This window comes from Eptesicus fuscus, chromosome 3 (genome assembly GCF_027574615.1).
Source record: "Eptesicus fuscus isolate TK198812 chromosome 3, DD_ASM_mEF_20220401, whole genome shotgun sequence".
Lineage (NCBI taxonomy): Eukaryota > Metazoa > Chordata > Mammalia > Chiroptera > Vespertilionidae > Eptesicus > Eptesicus fuscus.
This window is the reverse complement of record NC_072475.1, coordinates 7,505,712-7,523,855: the sequence shown is the minus strand read 5'-3', so window position 1 is coordinate 7,523,855 and position 18,144 is coordinate 7,505,712. Positions and strand designations below refer to the sequence as shown.

Here is an 18,144-nt window from a genome sequence, read left to right as displayed (position 1 = left end):
GGGAGTCACTTCTGAAAGCTGCTCTGGGTCTCAGGCCTTCCCCGAGGTCAGTGGTGTGAGGACTGAGGGCTCAATCTAGTAATGAGTGAGCTTGTCCCATTAAACCCACCGACAAGTGTGTGCTTCCTAAGACAAGGCATCTTCACAGAAACCAGGGGCTCAGACAGAATGGGATGGGTGGGTGCTGCCTGCTGGCCCAGCTATATCTCAAGTTCAACAAGCCATCTGCTGACCACTCTGTCCATATGCTCAACTATCCAGCTCTATCTTGGGGTTTCTTAGTGCATCTTCCTTAAAAATCCAACATAGAAATCATTGCTCTATACCAAGGTTTTGCCCAAATGCATCTTTTCTCTGCCCACTTCTCTAATTAACCTCACTCACCCCAGTCACCCTTCATAAGTAGCTTCTCTAACATGCATAAGACTAGTATGAGCTGAATTGATTCTCTTTTCACCAGTGGTCCCCTCATTTATTTAGGTTTCTTGAAGTGATGTACTCCATTTTTTGGTAACCCTCCCTTCTGTCCCACACTCAACCCACATGGATAGTTAACAAAATACAGATATTAAAAACCAGGCCTACGAGCATGTACAGGCAACTTTTTTCTAGAAAACAAGCCAGAAAGGAGCCTGGGGGAGGATGTCGCTATCCGCGAGGTCCCGTGGTCTTACCCCTATGTGCTGAAAGAGCCAGGATCGCATCACACTGGTGGCATGCTTTGGCAGAACGCCCCTCTTGTTCTTGGATGAGCCATCGTCTTGATGCAAGATGCTCAAATCTTGGTTTAACTGTAACTGAAGCTTTTAAACATTGAAAGATAACGTTAGAGAGCACAGAAAATTATGACACCTCCAAGTATCTCACCACTTCTGATGAAGAAAATACTCAAGGATCTTAGAGATAAGGGACTTACAACAGAGGCACATACACGGGGACCCTGTTCGGGCTGATTTCAGGCTTTGGTTCCCTCTGCCTTACAACTATTTACACTAGTGCCTCAGCTATGCAGTGGGCCCTCGCCTGGTGAGGCAGAGGGGATGGATGCTGAGAAGGCCCCCGAGTCGTTCACCTGCGGACAGGTGAGCCCCGTGTCTCTCATGCAACACCTGTTCTCATCTTGCTTCTTCCAGGAATGGATGTGATAACACCCAAGACTTAAAACAACCACTGAGAATGGACAGGAAGCTGAAAGGACCCCTAACTAAAGGAGGCCATGCCAGCTGACCAGAGGGGAAGCAAACAGCAACACACAAAGTGCAACAAAGATCACAAAGTGACGGCTGTGGTGACGGCCTCCTCAGGGGCCTCCACAGGCTCTGGGAACACAGCTTCCCCCATCCCTGAGGAAAGCATACGGCACTTTCTGTCATTCCATTTCAATAGGAAAGTGTGCACACTACAGTTCTTAGATGAAGGTCTCCTGCAAACCTGAGAAAAGACTTGATGTTACCAGGCCCTGCTCAGGCCAGGCATGTTTCCCGGGCTCAGCCTCTCTCCCCCAGCGTGCCTGCAGAGATGGTGTCACAGTGGTCACTGCAGGGACCAGGGAAGAAAACAGATGCCCGGGACCCTTGAGCAATGCGGGTTTGAACTGTGCAGGTCCTCCTATACACCTGCGCATAAGTGCAAACCCAGGCTGTTCAAGAGTCAACTGCATGGCGTACTAGGGCCTCAGCGTGGACACACCAGGGGCATCTCTGCTGCTTCTCGTGCTTTAATTCAGAACTTACATGTGACTCTCACTCTACAGACAAATGAGCATCAGCTTCTACAGGTCCATTTCAGTGGAATGTACTCATAAACATAGTTTAAAGGATTTGGAAATTCACTTTTTCACCATTTTATTTGTATTTCCTCTGGATATACATCATCCTATATAATAAAAGCCTAATATGCTAAGTGTCTGGTTGTCTGGTCGGTCATTCAACCAATCAAGGCGTAATATGCTAATGGTATGCTAAGGCCACTCAACCGCTTGCTATGACGTGCACTGACCACCAGGGGGCAGAAGCTCCGACCAGTAGGTTAGCTTGCTGCTGGGGTCTGGCTGATCCCCGGCTGGCCAAGCTCTCGTGTCCCTCCCTGGCCCCGATCATGCACCAGTGGGTCCCTTGGCCTGGCCTGCGCCCTCTCGCAATATGGGCTGAGGGATTCCCTCTACCCCCCCAGTGCAAGAATTTCATGCACCAGGTCTCTAGTTTGGAATATATTCTTCAAAAGCCTGAACACCAATATCTAAAAAGACATGAAATTTATGACTTGAAGGAGATATGAATACCACTAATTGTATCTAAAATTTCTTAAAATTCAAGATATACTAGTAACTGAGGGCATAATTGTTTTTTGGAATGTATTTGTTCGTTAAAGGAGTGAAAGCAAATGGTATTAAGCACCACCTGTATGCTAATGTTCATGTACAGGAAAAAGAATGAAAAATGAACTTTTAAAACTAATTCCAAAGTACCAGGGCCAAAATTTAGTTTGTTTGCTCTATCTTTCCCCATTTAATATGTGATGTTCTTCATGAAACCTGACATGTGCTTCAGTGTTGCTTTTCTGTGCCAGGTTAAAGCAAAGCCAGGCTCATAAAGAGGCTAAGTGACAAGGGATGGCCCTTGGCTCCACTTTGAGGATGCCTCCAGGCGGGGCTGGGGATGCCAGCCAAGCCCAGAGAGAAGAGCAGGTAAGGGCTCATTCACCCCCACTGGGCTCCAGCAAAGCCTGGGTCTGGACAAAACATGGGATTTAAAAGCCTAGGAAACTGGCTGAAAGTCTGTTTAAGAAGCAGTACGGCCCTCAACTTCCCCCCATCATCCTCTGCCCCCACCCCTGCAGGAGGCTCAAGGTTTCTTTCCCAAAGAAACAGACCAGAAGCTGCAGACTTGGCACATGAGCATGGCTGGAGGGTGGGAGTGAGGGGCGGGGCTAGAAAGAGGGGTGAGGGAAGTCTGCACACAAAATGGGAGACCCCACTCTCTCCTGCCCCTAACCTGTGCAGTGATCAGAGAGCCCTTCTCCAGAGAAACTAAGGAAGAAATGAATGAGAGTGTGGAGTCAGATAGCCCAAAAGCCAGCCTGCCACAGCCCAGCACTTGACAAGCACCAAACAGCTTTCACGTTTACATTTAAAAGGGCAGCCAAGTCCCCAAACACTTGAAAGGCAAGCCTCCATCACAGAAAGCAGACACCAAAGTGAATAAACTCTGAGATGCAGAGAAAACAGAAAGTATGCAGAAATCAAAGAAAACTTCAGCCACCATGAACCAAAAATAGAATGCAGGGTAAAGGAGGTAAAGAGGAGTATTAGAAATTAAAACAATGCTGAATATTTTAAGCTTTATAGAGGGGTTTGAAGATAAAAGAAAATCTCTCAGAAAGTAGGCAAAAAGTTGGCAATGGGAATACAATCATAAAAATGCACAGACATCAAGAGATGGTTCATCAAAGGACTTGTATGCATGCATATAAACATAACCAATGGACACAGACACCAGGGGGGTGATGGCATGAGCAGGAGGGGGCCGGGGGTGTAGGGGAGCATTGGGGTTATGGATAAGGACACATATGTAATACCTTATTCAATAAAGAAAGAAAAAAATAAAACAGAAACAAGAGATGGTTCAGAAGGGCTAATGGTCAGTTTAAGGGCCCTAGAAAAAGAATGTGGGGAGAATGGCTGTCACAGAGAGTTCCAGGAAATGTCCCAGAACAAAAAATATCAAGTCCTTTGCAGTGCCCAGCACCAAAAACTTTGAGAAAAGAGAAGCATCTAAAAGAGGGGAAAATGCAAGATTGGAAAACAGAGCTACCACCAAGCTTCTCAGAGGCAACCCTGTTACTAGAACACATGATGAAATGCCTCCCCATCTCCGGGGAAGTGACTCTCACCTGGACCTGCACATGTACACAGACTGCCTATCAAGTACAGGACCAAAATCAAGTGACTTTAGGTTTGCAAAGTATCAGCAAAATGCACTTCCCAGGCACATTTTCTATGGAAGTTATCAAAGGGGCAGTAAAGCCAGAATAGAAGATGTGGGCTCCGAGAGAAGGGAATCCTCAAGGTGGTGTCAAAGGAAAGTCCGCGGATGTGTGTATGCTGGCCCTGGACAGAGCAGCCTGGAGACCGGACACCAGGAGGGCCGAGAGCTCCTGGGCAGTACTGGTCCTGAAGTGTCACCCAGGCTGGGTGGATGGGGAATCACAGAGAATATTGATACCAGGGACACTGAGCAAAGAGGGGGCGGGGGAGAGAATCAAGCAGTGATTCGCTTGGGAAGAAGCATGCATCTGAACTGGAAAAGTGCTGCCACCATGGTTAGACACTCAGTTCAGTAGAAACCAGTATTTACATGATGTTAACACTAAAAACAGACTCGACTACAGTGCACTCGAAATGAATGGGGAGGACATGTGAAAAGACATGGGAGGAACCAAAGAGTACAGGCTCCCTGACCACTATGAAGCCAAAACTAGATGTCTTAAGAGGCGAGTTAAAAGAGAAAGTCATTATTTATAAGCATGGAGGGAAGAAACAGAAGAAATGACTAAAAGACCTGACAGTGGTTGTCTAAGGCCACGGGGGGGGGGGGGGGGGGGGGTGCGGCACAGAGGGTAGCACACGTACCCCTGCCATCTGTCCTGAGACTTTCAGCACATTGGACACTGACCTATGACATGGCAACTTGACTAAGGTAGTAGAAATAAGACTGCTAGGCAAAGGGGAGGGGAGGAGGAGAGAGAGAAACATCAACAAAATCTCACCTCTTGGTTACTTCTCCTTTTCTCAAAAAATGTTTGTTGTTTTTTTTTAAATAAATCTTTATTGTTCAGATTATTACAATTGTTCCTCTTTATTCCCCCCATAGTTCCCCTCCACCCGGTACCCACCCCACCCTCTGCCCTTACCGCCCCCCCTCCCCCGCCCACTGTCCTCATCCATAGGTGTACGATTTTTGTCCAGTCTCTTCCCACACCCCCTTCCCCCTGAGAATTGTCAGTCCACTTCCTTTCTATGCCCCTGATTCTATTATATTCACCAGTTTATTCTGTTCATCAGATTTTTTATTCACTTGATTTTTAGATTCAGTTGTTGATAGATATGTATTTGTTGTTCAAAATTTTTATCTTTACCTTTTTCTTCTTCCTCCTCTTCTTAAAGAATACCCTTCAGCATTTCATATAATACTGGTTTGGTGGTGATGAACTCCTTTAGCTTTTTCTTATCTGTGAAGCTCTTTATCTGACCTTCAATTCTGAATGATATAGCTTTGCTGGGTAGAGTAATCTTGGTTATAGATTCTTGCTATTCATCACTTTGAATATTTCTTGCCACTCCCGTCTGGCCTGCATAGTTTCTGTTGAGAAATCAGCTGACAATGGTATGGGTGCTCCTTTGTAGGTAACTAACTGTTTTTCTCTTGCTGCTTTTAATATTCTCTCTTGGTCTTTTGCTCTTGGCATTTTAATTATGTGTCTTGGTGTGGTCCTCTTTGGATTCCTTTTGTTTGGGATTCTCTGCACTTCCTGGGCTTGTAAGTCTATTTCTTTCACCAGGTAGGGGAAGTTTTCTGTCATTATTTCTTCAAATAGGTTTTCAGTATCTTGGTCTCTCTCTTCTTCTGGCACCCCCATAATTCGCTTGAAGTTATCCCAGAGGCTCCTTACACTATCTTCATATTTTTGGATTCTTTTTTCTTTTTCGGTTGGGTGTTTTTTGCTTTTTTGTTTTTCAAATCTTTGACTTGATTCTTGGGATCCTCTAGTCTGCTGTTGGATCCCTGTATATTATTCTTTATTTCAGTCAGTGTATGCTTAATTTCTAGTTGGTCTTTTTTCATATCCTTGAGGGTCTCGCCAAATTTATCGGCCTTTTCTAGAAAATTCTTGAAAAACCTTATAACGGTGGTTTTGAACTCTTTATCCAGTAGTTTGCTTTCCTCCATTTCTTTCATTTGTGACCTGTTTCATTGTCTCCGCATTTTGGCAGCTTCCCTGAGTTGATAGAGTGGCTTTGTGTGCTAGGTGTCCTATAGAGCTCAGTGGCTCAGACTCCCCAGTTACCTGAGGTGAACACTCTTGGTGCACCCCTTTTGTGGGCTGTGTGCACAGTCTTGTAGTTAAGCCTTGATTGTTGTTGGTATCACTGGGAGGAATTGACCTCCAGGCCAATTGGCTGTGAGGATCAGCTGTATCTATGCTGGGAGAACTTCTGTGCTGGAGACACCCTTTTGAGACAAGACTTGCAAAAGCCTCTGCGCTCAGCTTGGATGGGCAGAGTCTCGGGGCGTAGCCAACAGCGATGGCTTCCCGTCAGCCCTGCCCTAAGAGGCCCCCGTGTCTCAGTCTCCTGCGGTAATCGCTGCAAGCACCTCTGAGAGAAAGCTGCCCTTGAGTTTCGCCCACTGCCAGACAGTCAGTTTCTCCCCGAATGAGTCTGGGATCCCAGAGTCTCGCCCGGAACTGGAGTTCAGAGCAGTCGGAAGCTTTTGTCTCCCTCCTGATTGAGAAAGCCAGCCACATACTCAGTTGGCAGCCCTCTCTGCGTGCGTGCCTCCGTACCTCTGCCTTCTGCAGCTCCTGTGAGTCTCGGTGTGCTTTTCTCTTCCCTTCTAGTTGTAGAATTTCCACTCAGTCAGCTTTCCTGTGGTTCTGGATGATGTCCGTTTTGTCTTTTAGTTGTAGTTTTGAAATTGTTGTGCGAGGCAGCAGTTTAGGTGTTTACCTGTGCTGCCAACTTGGTTTCTCCACTCCTCTCAAAAAATGTTTTTAAATGGGTTTGTATTAGAAGTATAATAAAATACTTTTTCCTAGGAATGCAGTAGGAAGTGAGAATCCGAACCCTGCCCACTTCCCCACCGTGCTGATTCTTTCCAGGGAGCTGGGTGATGCTGGGCTAAATTCCCGCTCTGCCCTCTGCCATGTGCCTACAATCCTGCCCCACAGTGGGCAGGGACCCGTCCTGGGGGGGAGGGATGGGATCACAGGCACATCCAGGACTTCCACCACACTGCTGTGCTGCTGAGGTCCACCTGGGTAATGCCACCACCAGAGTAACAACAGGAGTCGTGATAATACCAATTCTCTAGACAAAACCAACCCTGAGAGTTTCTGACACAACAACACAGAAGCACCTGCTGGTAAATTACCCACTCTAATTATCTGAAGCACAAGAACCCAAACTTTGGCCAAAAAAGAAGGAAAAAGTAGCCCAGAGCAGCCTACACAGCTGTGACAGAATCATACACATAACATGCAGGTTTTATTCAAAGAACACCCCACCAAGGCCTCTATCAGATCTATTTTTCTGTTAGGAAGCTGAGCAGCTCTTTTCTCTGGCTTTCCAGCCAGCCACACTGGAAGCAATAACAACAGGGAGGACAGGACAGGTAAGGACAAGGGCACAGTGGGGCACCGTGGCCACTGTGGACCAGAGCAGGGGCAGCACACAGGCAGAAGCAGGGAGGTACCCTCACTGGGGATCTGCCAAAGGGATCTGGGGAATGATGTCACATTAAACATGACAAGGTGTTCTACTGAAATAATCCAAACTTGTTATGTTTGCTATTTAAACTAGAAATTGTTGTCCGTAAGAAAATTCAGTTAATTAGGAAACTTCCTTCTCAAACGGCAGGACAAATGAACCTCTAGTATATAAGTGAGGTATTTGATTTTTAAAAGTTTTCCTCTAAGAATAGTTCACTTTATTTTTAAAAAATATTTTTACTGATTTTTAGAGAGAGGAAGGAAGAGAAACATGGATATTAGAACGAAACATGGATAGGCTGCCTCCTGCAAACCCCCCCACCCCCACCGGGGATCAAGTCCACAACCTGGCCATGTGTCCCCACCTGGAATCGAATTGGCAACCTTTCAGTGCAAGGGATAATGTCCAACCAATGGAGCCACGCTGGCCAGAGCAAGAACAGTTCACTTTAATACTAGGCAACACTCAAACCAGGCCCTGCTCTATGCTTACAGCTATTGTAAGTGGGAAACTACAGGGAAAGCAGGGTGGCCGAGGACCCAGGGCCAGCGTGGGTGGGCCTAGCTCCTCTCTCAACCACACTCCCCTCTGCTTACTGGGAAGTCATCTAGTCTCTGAGGCCTCACAACCACTCAGCCCTGACCAGCCCCAGCGTGACTGTCCAACAAAACCTTCCATGAATTCAAAGATAGGAACCCCAGACCAGCTATGCCGGCTCACGCACACCCCAGGCCCCCTCAAAAACACCCACATCCCCAAGGGGGGGCCTCAAAGTGGTTAAGAATATAGAAAATATCTGCACAGGCCAAAGACAAGCAACTAACATACAGAGGGAATCTATGCTCTTAAATAAGAACGGGTAACAGAAACACTTTCTTATTTAAACCCAGCTAAATGTAAGTGTGTGCGTGTATGAGAGAGAGTGTGTGTGTGTGTGTGTGTGTGTGTGTGTGTGTGTGTCCAGAACTTAGAGGTGTCTGGAAGACCACCAAGTTCAATCTCATCTTACCAAAGACACAGAGCGGGTAGGACCATCCCAAGGTATTGGCATGTCACTGCATTTCCAGCTGTCACTTCTGCCCTGGAAGTGCCTCTGTGCTCTGGGAGCTGGTGGGCCATGGGGAGGAGCAGCAGACCAGCCTTCTTGAAGTAGCGCCCCAAGTGGGCAGCGTCCAAAGGAAAAAGGGGAGCCCTCTTTCAGATTTCTCACCAGGGTGTGTGTGTGGGGGTGGGGGGGCATTAAGCAAGTGCCCCGGACACCCTGAAGCCCTGCTCTGGCTTAGCAGAAGCACAGCAGAAAGGCCAAGAACAGTTTTTCAGAACACACAGGCCCAAAACCCAGCCAATACTCTCATGCTGGAGGTATGGAGCAGCTGGACATGGTCTCAAAAACCTGCCTGTGGTTCTGCTGTGACCTGGAGACTGGAGTGGGGAGCACGTCCACATGGCTTCAAATCTCCTGGTGCAGAGACAACTACACAATCCAGCATTACATTGGACAACAGTGGTTGCTTAAGGGAAGGGATAACAGGTGACTTTTTTTTCTGCTTCCTCAGACTTTTCTGAACTTTGCAACTTTTTTACAATGATAGATCTGAAGAGTAAAAAAGAAACAAAATACTGACATTCAGATTAACTGGAGGTTGCTGCATGAGAGCGAGTATGAGATAAGTTATCTTCACCCAGAGAGAATGGCTCCAGCCTGCCTCCACCTGCAACTCTTTCTCCCCCTCCCAATCCTGCCAAAGGAATGGCTCACACACCTGGGAGTTCTGGATCCTGATTGTCCCAGGTGACAACGCCTGTGTCACTACTTGGCCTTGAGGAGTGACGACTGTAACAGGCTGATAAACTGTGCCACCTCAAAAAGGAAGAAGAAAAAAAATTAAATTTATGTCTCAATGGTTTAAAACCAATCTTCTCACTATACTATGAAAGGAATGAAATCTGTAGTTTGATGAGCTTTTTACATCTTTCAAATGATTAATACTTTGCTGACTTGTCACTGTAAATTATTGAAGTGAACTCACTGCACAAGCAGTGCCCAGGTGACACTATGCTGACGGGCATCCCTACTGTCCTCACAGACAGTGCACAGGGAACGGCTGGGTCAGGGGGTCTGCACTTCCTTGCCTTTTGCTTGCCCCCATTTTCCACTTTCCCCACAATTAGAACATATCAAAGGACTTGGCCAAAGGTTTCAGATGACAAATATTTTTTATTATGTTTCTCTTTTAGGTCAAATGTGCTTTATTTTGCTGTGGAGGTTTCCCTTTGTGCTATTACACGGGGTTTTTAGTGTAAATTGCTTCCCCTCCTTATCTTTTCATGATGGTCTTGTAATTGTAATGTTCTAGGGAACTTGAGAATCTGTCCCCTTCCTATGATGGATTTTAAAAAATATATATTTTTATTGATTTCAGAGAGGAAGGAAGAGGGAGAGAGAGATAGAAACATCAATGATGAGAATCATTGATGGGCTGCCTCGCGCACGCCCCCCACTGGGGATCGAGCCCACAACCCAGGCATGTGCCCTTGACCGGAATCGAACCTGGGACCCCTGTGATGGTTTTTATCATATAAGTTAGATCAAGACTAAGACTGCATTTTTATTTGCTTGTCATCAATTAATGACACAACTTAAGATTTTTCAGGTGCTGCTAAAGGCACATTTAAAAACAGTTATTTGAAAATTACAATTAGTTTTTGCTATAAAGTTTCAATTCCTATACAAAACCTTTCTTCCCAACATTTTCTGGTAGGGAAACAATTTGCATAAAGTATTTGTCATTGAGAATTAACAAGAAACAAGCATTCAAAGAAGCCTAGATTATGGGACTCCTATTAGGGAACTGGCATTAATTTAAAATTATGTTTATGCAAGTCTCCATTCTGCTATGAAGGACTTTTTCTGCAAAAGCTCAAGGAAAAAGTGTCTTTTTTTCCATCAACATACCTGCCACTGTTGCCATAGTTACATTCCCCTGTTGCAGCGCGGATGCAGGCACCACAATTCCTTGGGGGCTGAGAGTGCCTGTGATGGCACTTTGAATCTGCTGTAAGTCGGAAATACACAGGAAGGGATTATTAGAAAACAGAACATCCATATTTAAAACTTCCTAACAAGTGGTATAATGGCATTATTAATAAAGGAGATGCTTGAGGCAAAGAGCACAATCAGATAGATGATAAGCCTTCCATGAAGCAGGCTCCACGTATCTGGAAACCAGGAGAGGGAAGTCTGACTGAATATTAAATGTGATGATCGATACTAAGATATTAGTTTCAATTTGGCTTCCAAAGATTATCTTTCATCTCACTGCATAGTAACCACACCATAACAGCCTTGGATATATGACTAGGGAGACCAAAATTACCTACTCTTCTCACACAACTTTCCCATTTAATTTGGCACAGACTCTTGATTTTCCAAGAACCAATGCCTCCTTGAATGTATGAGTGCTTTCAGAAGATTATCCCACAGGCCTGGGAGGCTCTGAGTGGTGATGGGGAGTCACCCCCAGGCCCACATGGCTTCCTATCACCCCGACCTCACCACAGTGCACATCTGAGCCCCACCTCCCTGTGTGCCCATTGTGTTTGGATTACTGGGCCTAGGCCTGGCCCACAGCACGCTCTATGTAAACATTTGTAAACACCTCGTCAGAGATTCTAATGATCTGACATTAGATCCAAATGGGTGAATTTACCCACGGACTGATGGCTGGGTTTGTGGTTCACAAGGAAGAGGATCCCTATACCTGGCATCTAGCATGAGGTATGTTACATGCAGGCACCCAGACATTTGAGCAGTTAAGTAGCATAATATCATCCAGAGGCGACTGCTCTGTGGGCACAATGTGAATGTGTAAGCTTTGGTAGGTGGACACAAAGTAGGCTACATTAACTTGGTCAGAATAAAGCTAAGCTATCAAATCAATAGCCCAACCTCATATATCAATAACCTAGAAAAAGAGGAATAAAACCAAAGCAAGCAAAAGGAAGGAAATAATAAAGATCAAAGCAGATAACAATGAAATTGAAGACAGAAAAACAACTAGTTCTTTGAAAAGATCAATACATTGACAAACCTCTAGTAAACCAAACAGAAAAAAAGGCAAATTACCAATATCAGAAATGAAACAGGGGAGATCACTGAAGACCTTTCAGACATCAAAAGGAGAAAAAGGAATACCATGAACTCAACATATAAACTTGATATAGTAGACAAAATCCAATATGAAGTAGATAATTTGAATAGCCCTACAGCTATTAAGGAAACTAAATTTGTTTTTTTTGTTTTTTTTATTTCTTTATTGATTAAGGTGTCACATATTTGTCCTCATCCCCCCATTCCCATCCCACCCCTCTCCCCACGCATGCCCCAATCCCCTGTTGAACTTAACCGTTGGATAGGCTTATATGCATGCATACAGGTCCTTTGGTTGAACTCTCCCCCTCCCCCCCACCCTCCCCCTACCCTCCCCTATCCTCCCTCTGAGGCCCGATAGTCCGATCGATGCCTCCTTGCTTCTGGTTCTGTTCTTGTTCCTCAGTCTATGTTGTTCATCATTTCCCCTAGATGAGCGAGATCATATGTCACTAGATATATACTAATAAGAACTGAATGTGAGACGAGCAATAATAGTTATGCTGACAGGCAAATGAATCAATCTGTAGCGAGCTTCCCCCTGGACCAACAGTTCTTTTGAGACCCAATTTCAATGTCCAGTAGTTCCTTATGTGTACATGTCAGCACTGACCCCTCAGCTCTGGATGGTGGACAAATGGTGGTAATGGAGGTCCGACTCCCTCTGGTTTGGTCTCGGCCGAACCCAGGGGCACGGCGTCACCCGGACTAAGGGGCACGTGGCCTCACCCATACCCAAGGGGCGCGTGGTCTCACCCGGGCCTGGGACCCAGCCTCACCCGGATGGATCCAGGGGCGCACGGCCTCACCCGGACCCAGGATCTGGCTTCACCCGTACCCAGGGACGCTTGGCCTCTCCCAGACCCAGGGGCACGTGGCCTCACCCGGGCTTAGTTGCACAAGGCCTCACCTGGTTCCAGGGACACATGGTCTCTCCCGGACCCAGGGACGCTTGGCCTCTCCCAGACCCAGGGCCACTTGGGCTCACCCGGGCCTAGGTGCACGAGGCCTCATCCGGATCCAGGGACGCATGGTCTCACCCGGACCCAGGGATGCTTGGCCTCTCCCAGACCCAGGGCCACTTGGGCTCACCCGGGCCTAGGTGCACGAGGCCTCACCCGGATCCAGGGACACATGGTCTCACCCGGACCCAGGGACGCTTGGCCTCTCCCAGACCCAGGGCCACTTGGGCTCACCCGGGCCTAGGTGCACGAGGCCTCACCCGGATCCTGGGACACATGGTCTCACCCGGACCCAGGGACGCTTGGCCTCTCCCAGACCCAGGGCCACTTGGGCTCACCCGGGCCTAGGTGCACGAGGCCTCTCCCGGATCCAGGGACACATGGTCTCACCCGGATCCAGGGACGCTTGGCCTCTCCCAGACCCAGGGCCACTTGGGCTCACCCGGGCCTAGGTGCACGAGGCCTCACCCGGATCCAGGGACACATGGTCTCACCCGGACCCAGGGACGCTTGGCCTCTCCCAGACCCAGGGCCACTTGGGCTCACCCGGGCCTAGGTGCATGAGGCCTCACCCGGATCCTGGGACACATGGTCTCACCCGGACCCAGGGACGCTTGGCCTCTCCCAGACCCAGGGCCACTTGGGCTCACCCGGGCCTAGGTGCACGAGGAGGAAACTAAATTTGTAATTTAAAAACCTCCAAAAAAAGAAATCTCCAGGTCCAGGTAGGATCACTGAAGAATTCTATCAAACATTTAGAGAAAAATTAATATCAATTCTAACCCCTCCCTAAAAAAACAGAAGAGCAGAAAATACTCTCCAATTCATTTTCTGAAGCTTGTATTATCCTAATACCAAACACAGATGAAGACTACACCAAAAAAGATAACTACAGGCCAATATCCCTCAATATAGACACAAAAATGCTTAACAAAATATTAGCAATTAGAAGAATCCATATTAGAAGAAAATTCAGGAATCCATATAAAAAGAACTACACGCCATGACCAAGTGCAGTTTATTCCAGGAATGCAAGGCTTGCTCAATATTAAAAAACTCAATGTAACCTACCATATTAACAGGCTAAAAAAGAAAAATCACATAATCATATCAATCCACGCATTTGAAAAAATTCAATGTAATAAAAACTCTCAGAAAAATAGGAGGGGAACTTCCTCAATTTGATAAAGAGCATCTAGGGGGAAAAATACCATGAAAATAAAAATTAATAGTGAAAGGCTGAACACTTTTCCCATAAGATTGGAAACAAGCAAAGGATGCCTGCTCTCACCAATGCTATTCAAGATAGTACTAGATGTTCTAGCCAATGCAATAAGGCAAGAAAAGGAAATAAAAAGTATACAGATCACAAAGGAAGAAACAAAACTGTCCCTATTTGCAGATGACATGACTAAATAGGCAGAAAGTCCTAATGACTCTATATAAAGGACTCCTAGAACTAGTTAAGTGAGTTCAGCAAGGCCACAGGATACAAGATAAACATTTAAAAACCAACTGCATTTCTATAAACTAGCATGACACAAGTTAAAAATATACCATTTACAATTGCTCAAAAAAACCCACACAAAAATACTGAAGTGTAATTCTAAAAACACATGGGCAGGACTCCTATGTTGAGAACTAATGAATGAAATCATAGAAAGAGTAAATGAATGGGGAGACACACCATGTGTGTGAGCTGAAAGAGTTAACATAGTAAAGATGTCAATTCTCCCCAAAACAACATACAGGTTTAATGCAATTCCTATCAAAATCTTAGTAACATTTTTTTTTTGTAGATACAGACAAGATTATTCTAAAATTTATATGGAAAGGCAAAGGAACTAGAAATAGCTCAAGTATTTTGAGAAAAGAATATTTTGAAAAAGAATAGTCAGAGGAATCAGTCTACTTAATTTTGAGATTTATTATACAACTACAGAAATCAAAACTACATGGTATAGATATATAAATTTGAACAGAACAAAAGACACAGAAATAAATCTTATATATATGCCCAACTGACTTTTGACAAAGGTGCAAAAGCAATTCAATGGAGGAAGGAGTCTTTTTAACAAATGGTGCTGGACAACTGGACATCCAGAGGCAAACAAATGAACCTCAGCCAAAATCCTCATGCTTTATACAAAAGTTAACTCAAAACTGACCATGGATTTAAATGTAAAATATAAAACTTATGGAAAAATAATGAGAGAAAATCTTTGGGATCTAAGGCTAGGGAAAAAGTTCTTAAACTTGACACCAAAATCACGACTCATAAAGGGAAAAGTTGGTAAGTAGGAATTATCAATGTTAAAAAATGTTGAATAGCAAGTCCAGAAATAAATCCTTGCTTATATGGTCAATCTACAACAAAGGTGGCAAGGATATACAATGAGGTAAAGACAGTCTCTTCAATAAGTGCTGCTGGTGATCGATGTTTCTCTCTCATCGATGTTTCTAATTCTCTATCCCTCTCCCTTCCTCTCTGTAAAAAATCAATAAAATATATATTTTTTAAAAAAGTGCTGCTGGGAAAACTGGATATATGAAAAATAAAATAAAATGGTACCACTTTCTTAAACCATATACAAAAATAAACTCAAAATGGATTTAAGACTTAAATGCAAGACTTGAAATCATAAAACTCCTAGAAGAAAACATAGGTAGTAAACTCTTTGACAATGGTATTAGTAATATCTTTGTGGATATATCTCCTCAAGCAAGGGAAACAAAGAGAAAAATAAACAAATGGGACTACATCAAACTAAAAAGTTTTTGAACAGTGAAGAAAACCATCAACAAAACAAAAAGACCACCTACTAAATGGGAGAAGATATTCACAAATGATACATCTGATAAGGGTTAATATCCAAAATACATAAGGAACTCATATAACTTAACACCAAAAAAAAAATTAAAAAAATAGATAGAAGAACTGAATAGACATTTTTATAAAGAGGACATACAAATGGACAAAAAACAAATGAAAAATGTTCAACATCACTAATTATCAGGGAACTGTAAATTAAAACCACAATGAGATTATCACCTCACACCAGTCAGAATGGCTATCATCAATAAACAAGTGTTGGCAAAAATGTGGAGAAAAAGGGAATCCTTATGCCCTGTTGGTAGGATTGCAAATTAGTGCAGTCACTATGAAAAACAGTATGGAGGTTTCCTCCAAAATTAAAAATAGAACTGCCATGTGACCCAGCAACTTCACTTCTAGGTATTTATCACAAGGAATCAAAACACTAATTAAAAAAGATGTAGTCATGCCCTAGCCGGTTTGACTCAGTGGATAGAGCATCGTCCTGCGAAATGAAGGGTCCCAGGTTCGATTCTGGTCAAGAGCACGTGCCCAGGTTGTGGGCTCGATCCCCAGTGGGGAACTTGCAGGAGGGAGCCGATCCATGATTCTCTCTCATCATGGATGTTTCTATCTCTCTCTCCCTCTTCCTTCCTCTCTGAAATCAATGAAAATGTATTTTAAAAAAAACTTAACAAAAAAAAGATGTAGTCACCCCTATATTCACTGCAGCATCTATAATAATAAATTATAATATAATAATAAAAGTGTAGTATGCTAATTAGACCAGACATCTTTCCGGACAACCTTCCAGATGAAGCCAGGGCTGCGAGGGAAGCTGGTGCTGGCCGGGGAAAGGAAGGCTTACTTTTTTTTAAAAAATATATTTTATTGATTTTTTACAGAAAGTGAGAGGGATAGAGAGTCAGTAACATCGATGGGAGAGAAACATTGATCAGCTGCCTCCTGCACACCTCCTACTGGGGATGTGCCCGCAACCAAGGTACATGCCCTTGACCAGAATCGAACCTGGGACCTTTCAGTCCGCAGGCCGGCGCTCTATCCACTGAGCCAAACCAGTTAGGGCAGGAAGGCTTACTCTTGCACGAATTTCGTGCATTGGGCCTCTAATTATTTATAACAGCCAAGATATGGAAGCAATAGCTGAGTGGATAAAAAAGATGCAGTACATATATACAATGGAATTTTATTATTCAGCAATAAAAAGAATGAAATCTTGCCATTTGAGACAACATGGATGGAGCTAGAGGTTATTATGCAAAGTAAAATAAGAAAGATAGAGAAGGACAAATACCATATGATTTCACTCGTATGCAGAACCTAAAAGGACAAAACAAATGAATAAACAAAAAACAGGCCCAAAGATACAGAGAACAAGCTAATGGTTGCTAAAAGGGAGGTGAGGTGGATGGATGGGAAATAAAAATTTTAAATAAATAAAATAAAATAAAGATGGGGGGAGAAGGGGTGAATGCTTGCTCTGCAAAAGACACTGATAAGAGAATGAAAAATAAGCTACACACTTGGAAAAAATATTTGAAAAATGTATATCCAATAAAAGACTAGTATCTGGAATACTCTCAAAAGTCAACAGTTTAAAAAAAATCCAATTATAAATTGGGCAAAAGATGTGAGAAGACATTCTACCGAAGAGGATATACAGAGGGAAAATAAGCACATAAAAAGATGGTCAGCATCATTAGCCACCAGGGAGATGTAAGTTCCAAGCACAATGAATGTCACTACAATCTATCAGAATGGCTACAATATAATAGGGCTCCAAGATGGAGGGACCTTGAGGACATATGCTGAGTGAAATAAGCCAAATACAAAAGGACAGCCCAGCCGGTGTGACTCAGTGGTTGAGCATCAACCTATGAACTAGGAGGTCATGGTTTGATTCCTGGCAGGGCACATGCCTGGGTTGCAGGCTCGATCCCCAGTGTGGGGCATGCAGGAGGCAGCTGATCCATGATTCTCTCTCATCATTAATGTTTCTATCCCTCTCTCCTTCTCCTCCTCCTCTCTGAAAACAGTAAGACATATTTTTTTTAAAAAAAAGGACAAATGATTCCCCTTACATAAGGTCCTTAAAGGAGTCAAATTCATACAGACAGAAAGTAGAATGGTGGGTGCCAGGGGCTGGGGAAGGGGGATGGGAGTTAGTGTTTAATGAGGACAGAGTTTCAGTTTGGGAAGATGGAAAGTTCTGGAAATGGATGGTGATGATGGCTGCACAACAATGTTAATTAATGTGCTTAATGCCACTAAACTGTACACTTAAACATGGTTAGGATGGTACATTTTGTGATATATGTATATTACAATTTTTAAAAATCCTATATAATAAAGAGCTAATATGCTAATTAGACCAGACAGCAGAATGACCTTCAGGAATGACCAGTGGGCAGGGGGCCAGGCCGTGGGGCCTCGAGGCAGCCAGGGCTGTGAGGGCAGAGCCCCTTGCACGAATTTTGTGCATTGGGCCTCTAGTATATTTTTAAAAAAAGGAAAGAAGAAAGAAATGGATGGAACTCCAGAAACATAGGACCCAGGGTCCAGTATACAGATCGGGGCCTCATTGCATTCACTGTATGAAGCCAGATGGATGGTGTTCGGAATTCACTCTCAGCCCAGGCTAGAGTCAGAGATCTAGAGGGCCAAGACAGCCATTAAGACAGCCTTGTGATTCTGAAAGGGCTGGTGT

General features: G+C 44.4%; 1 protein-coding gene across 5 annotated transcripts in view; it reads right to left on the bottom strand.

Moving 5' to 3' along the window:
• Positions 1 to 18,144, bottom strand: part of PKNOX1 (PBX/knotted 1 homeobox 1) — a 59,363-nt gene that overhangs the window by 13,315 nt on the left and 27,904 nt on the right. For all 5 annotated transcript variants that reach the window (XM_028151847.2, XM_054713570.1, XM_054713571.1 and 2 more), the window contains exons 7-9: positions 10,446 to 10,545; positions 9,253 to 9,350; positions 675 to 803 (exon numbers count right to left, since the gene is read on the bottom strand). In XM_028151847.2, coding sequence (XP_028007648.1) covers positions 675 to 803; positions 9,253 to 9,350; positions 10,446 to 10,545 — 327 coding nt within the window. The remainder of the gene's footprint in view (positions 1 to 674; positions 804 to 9,252; positions 9,351 to 10,445; positions 10,546 to 18,144) is intronic.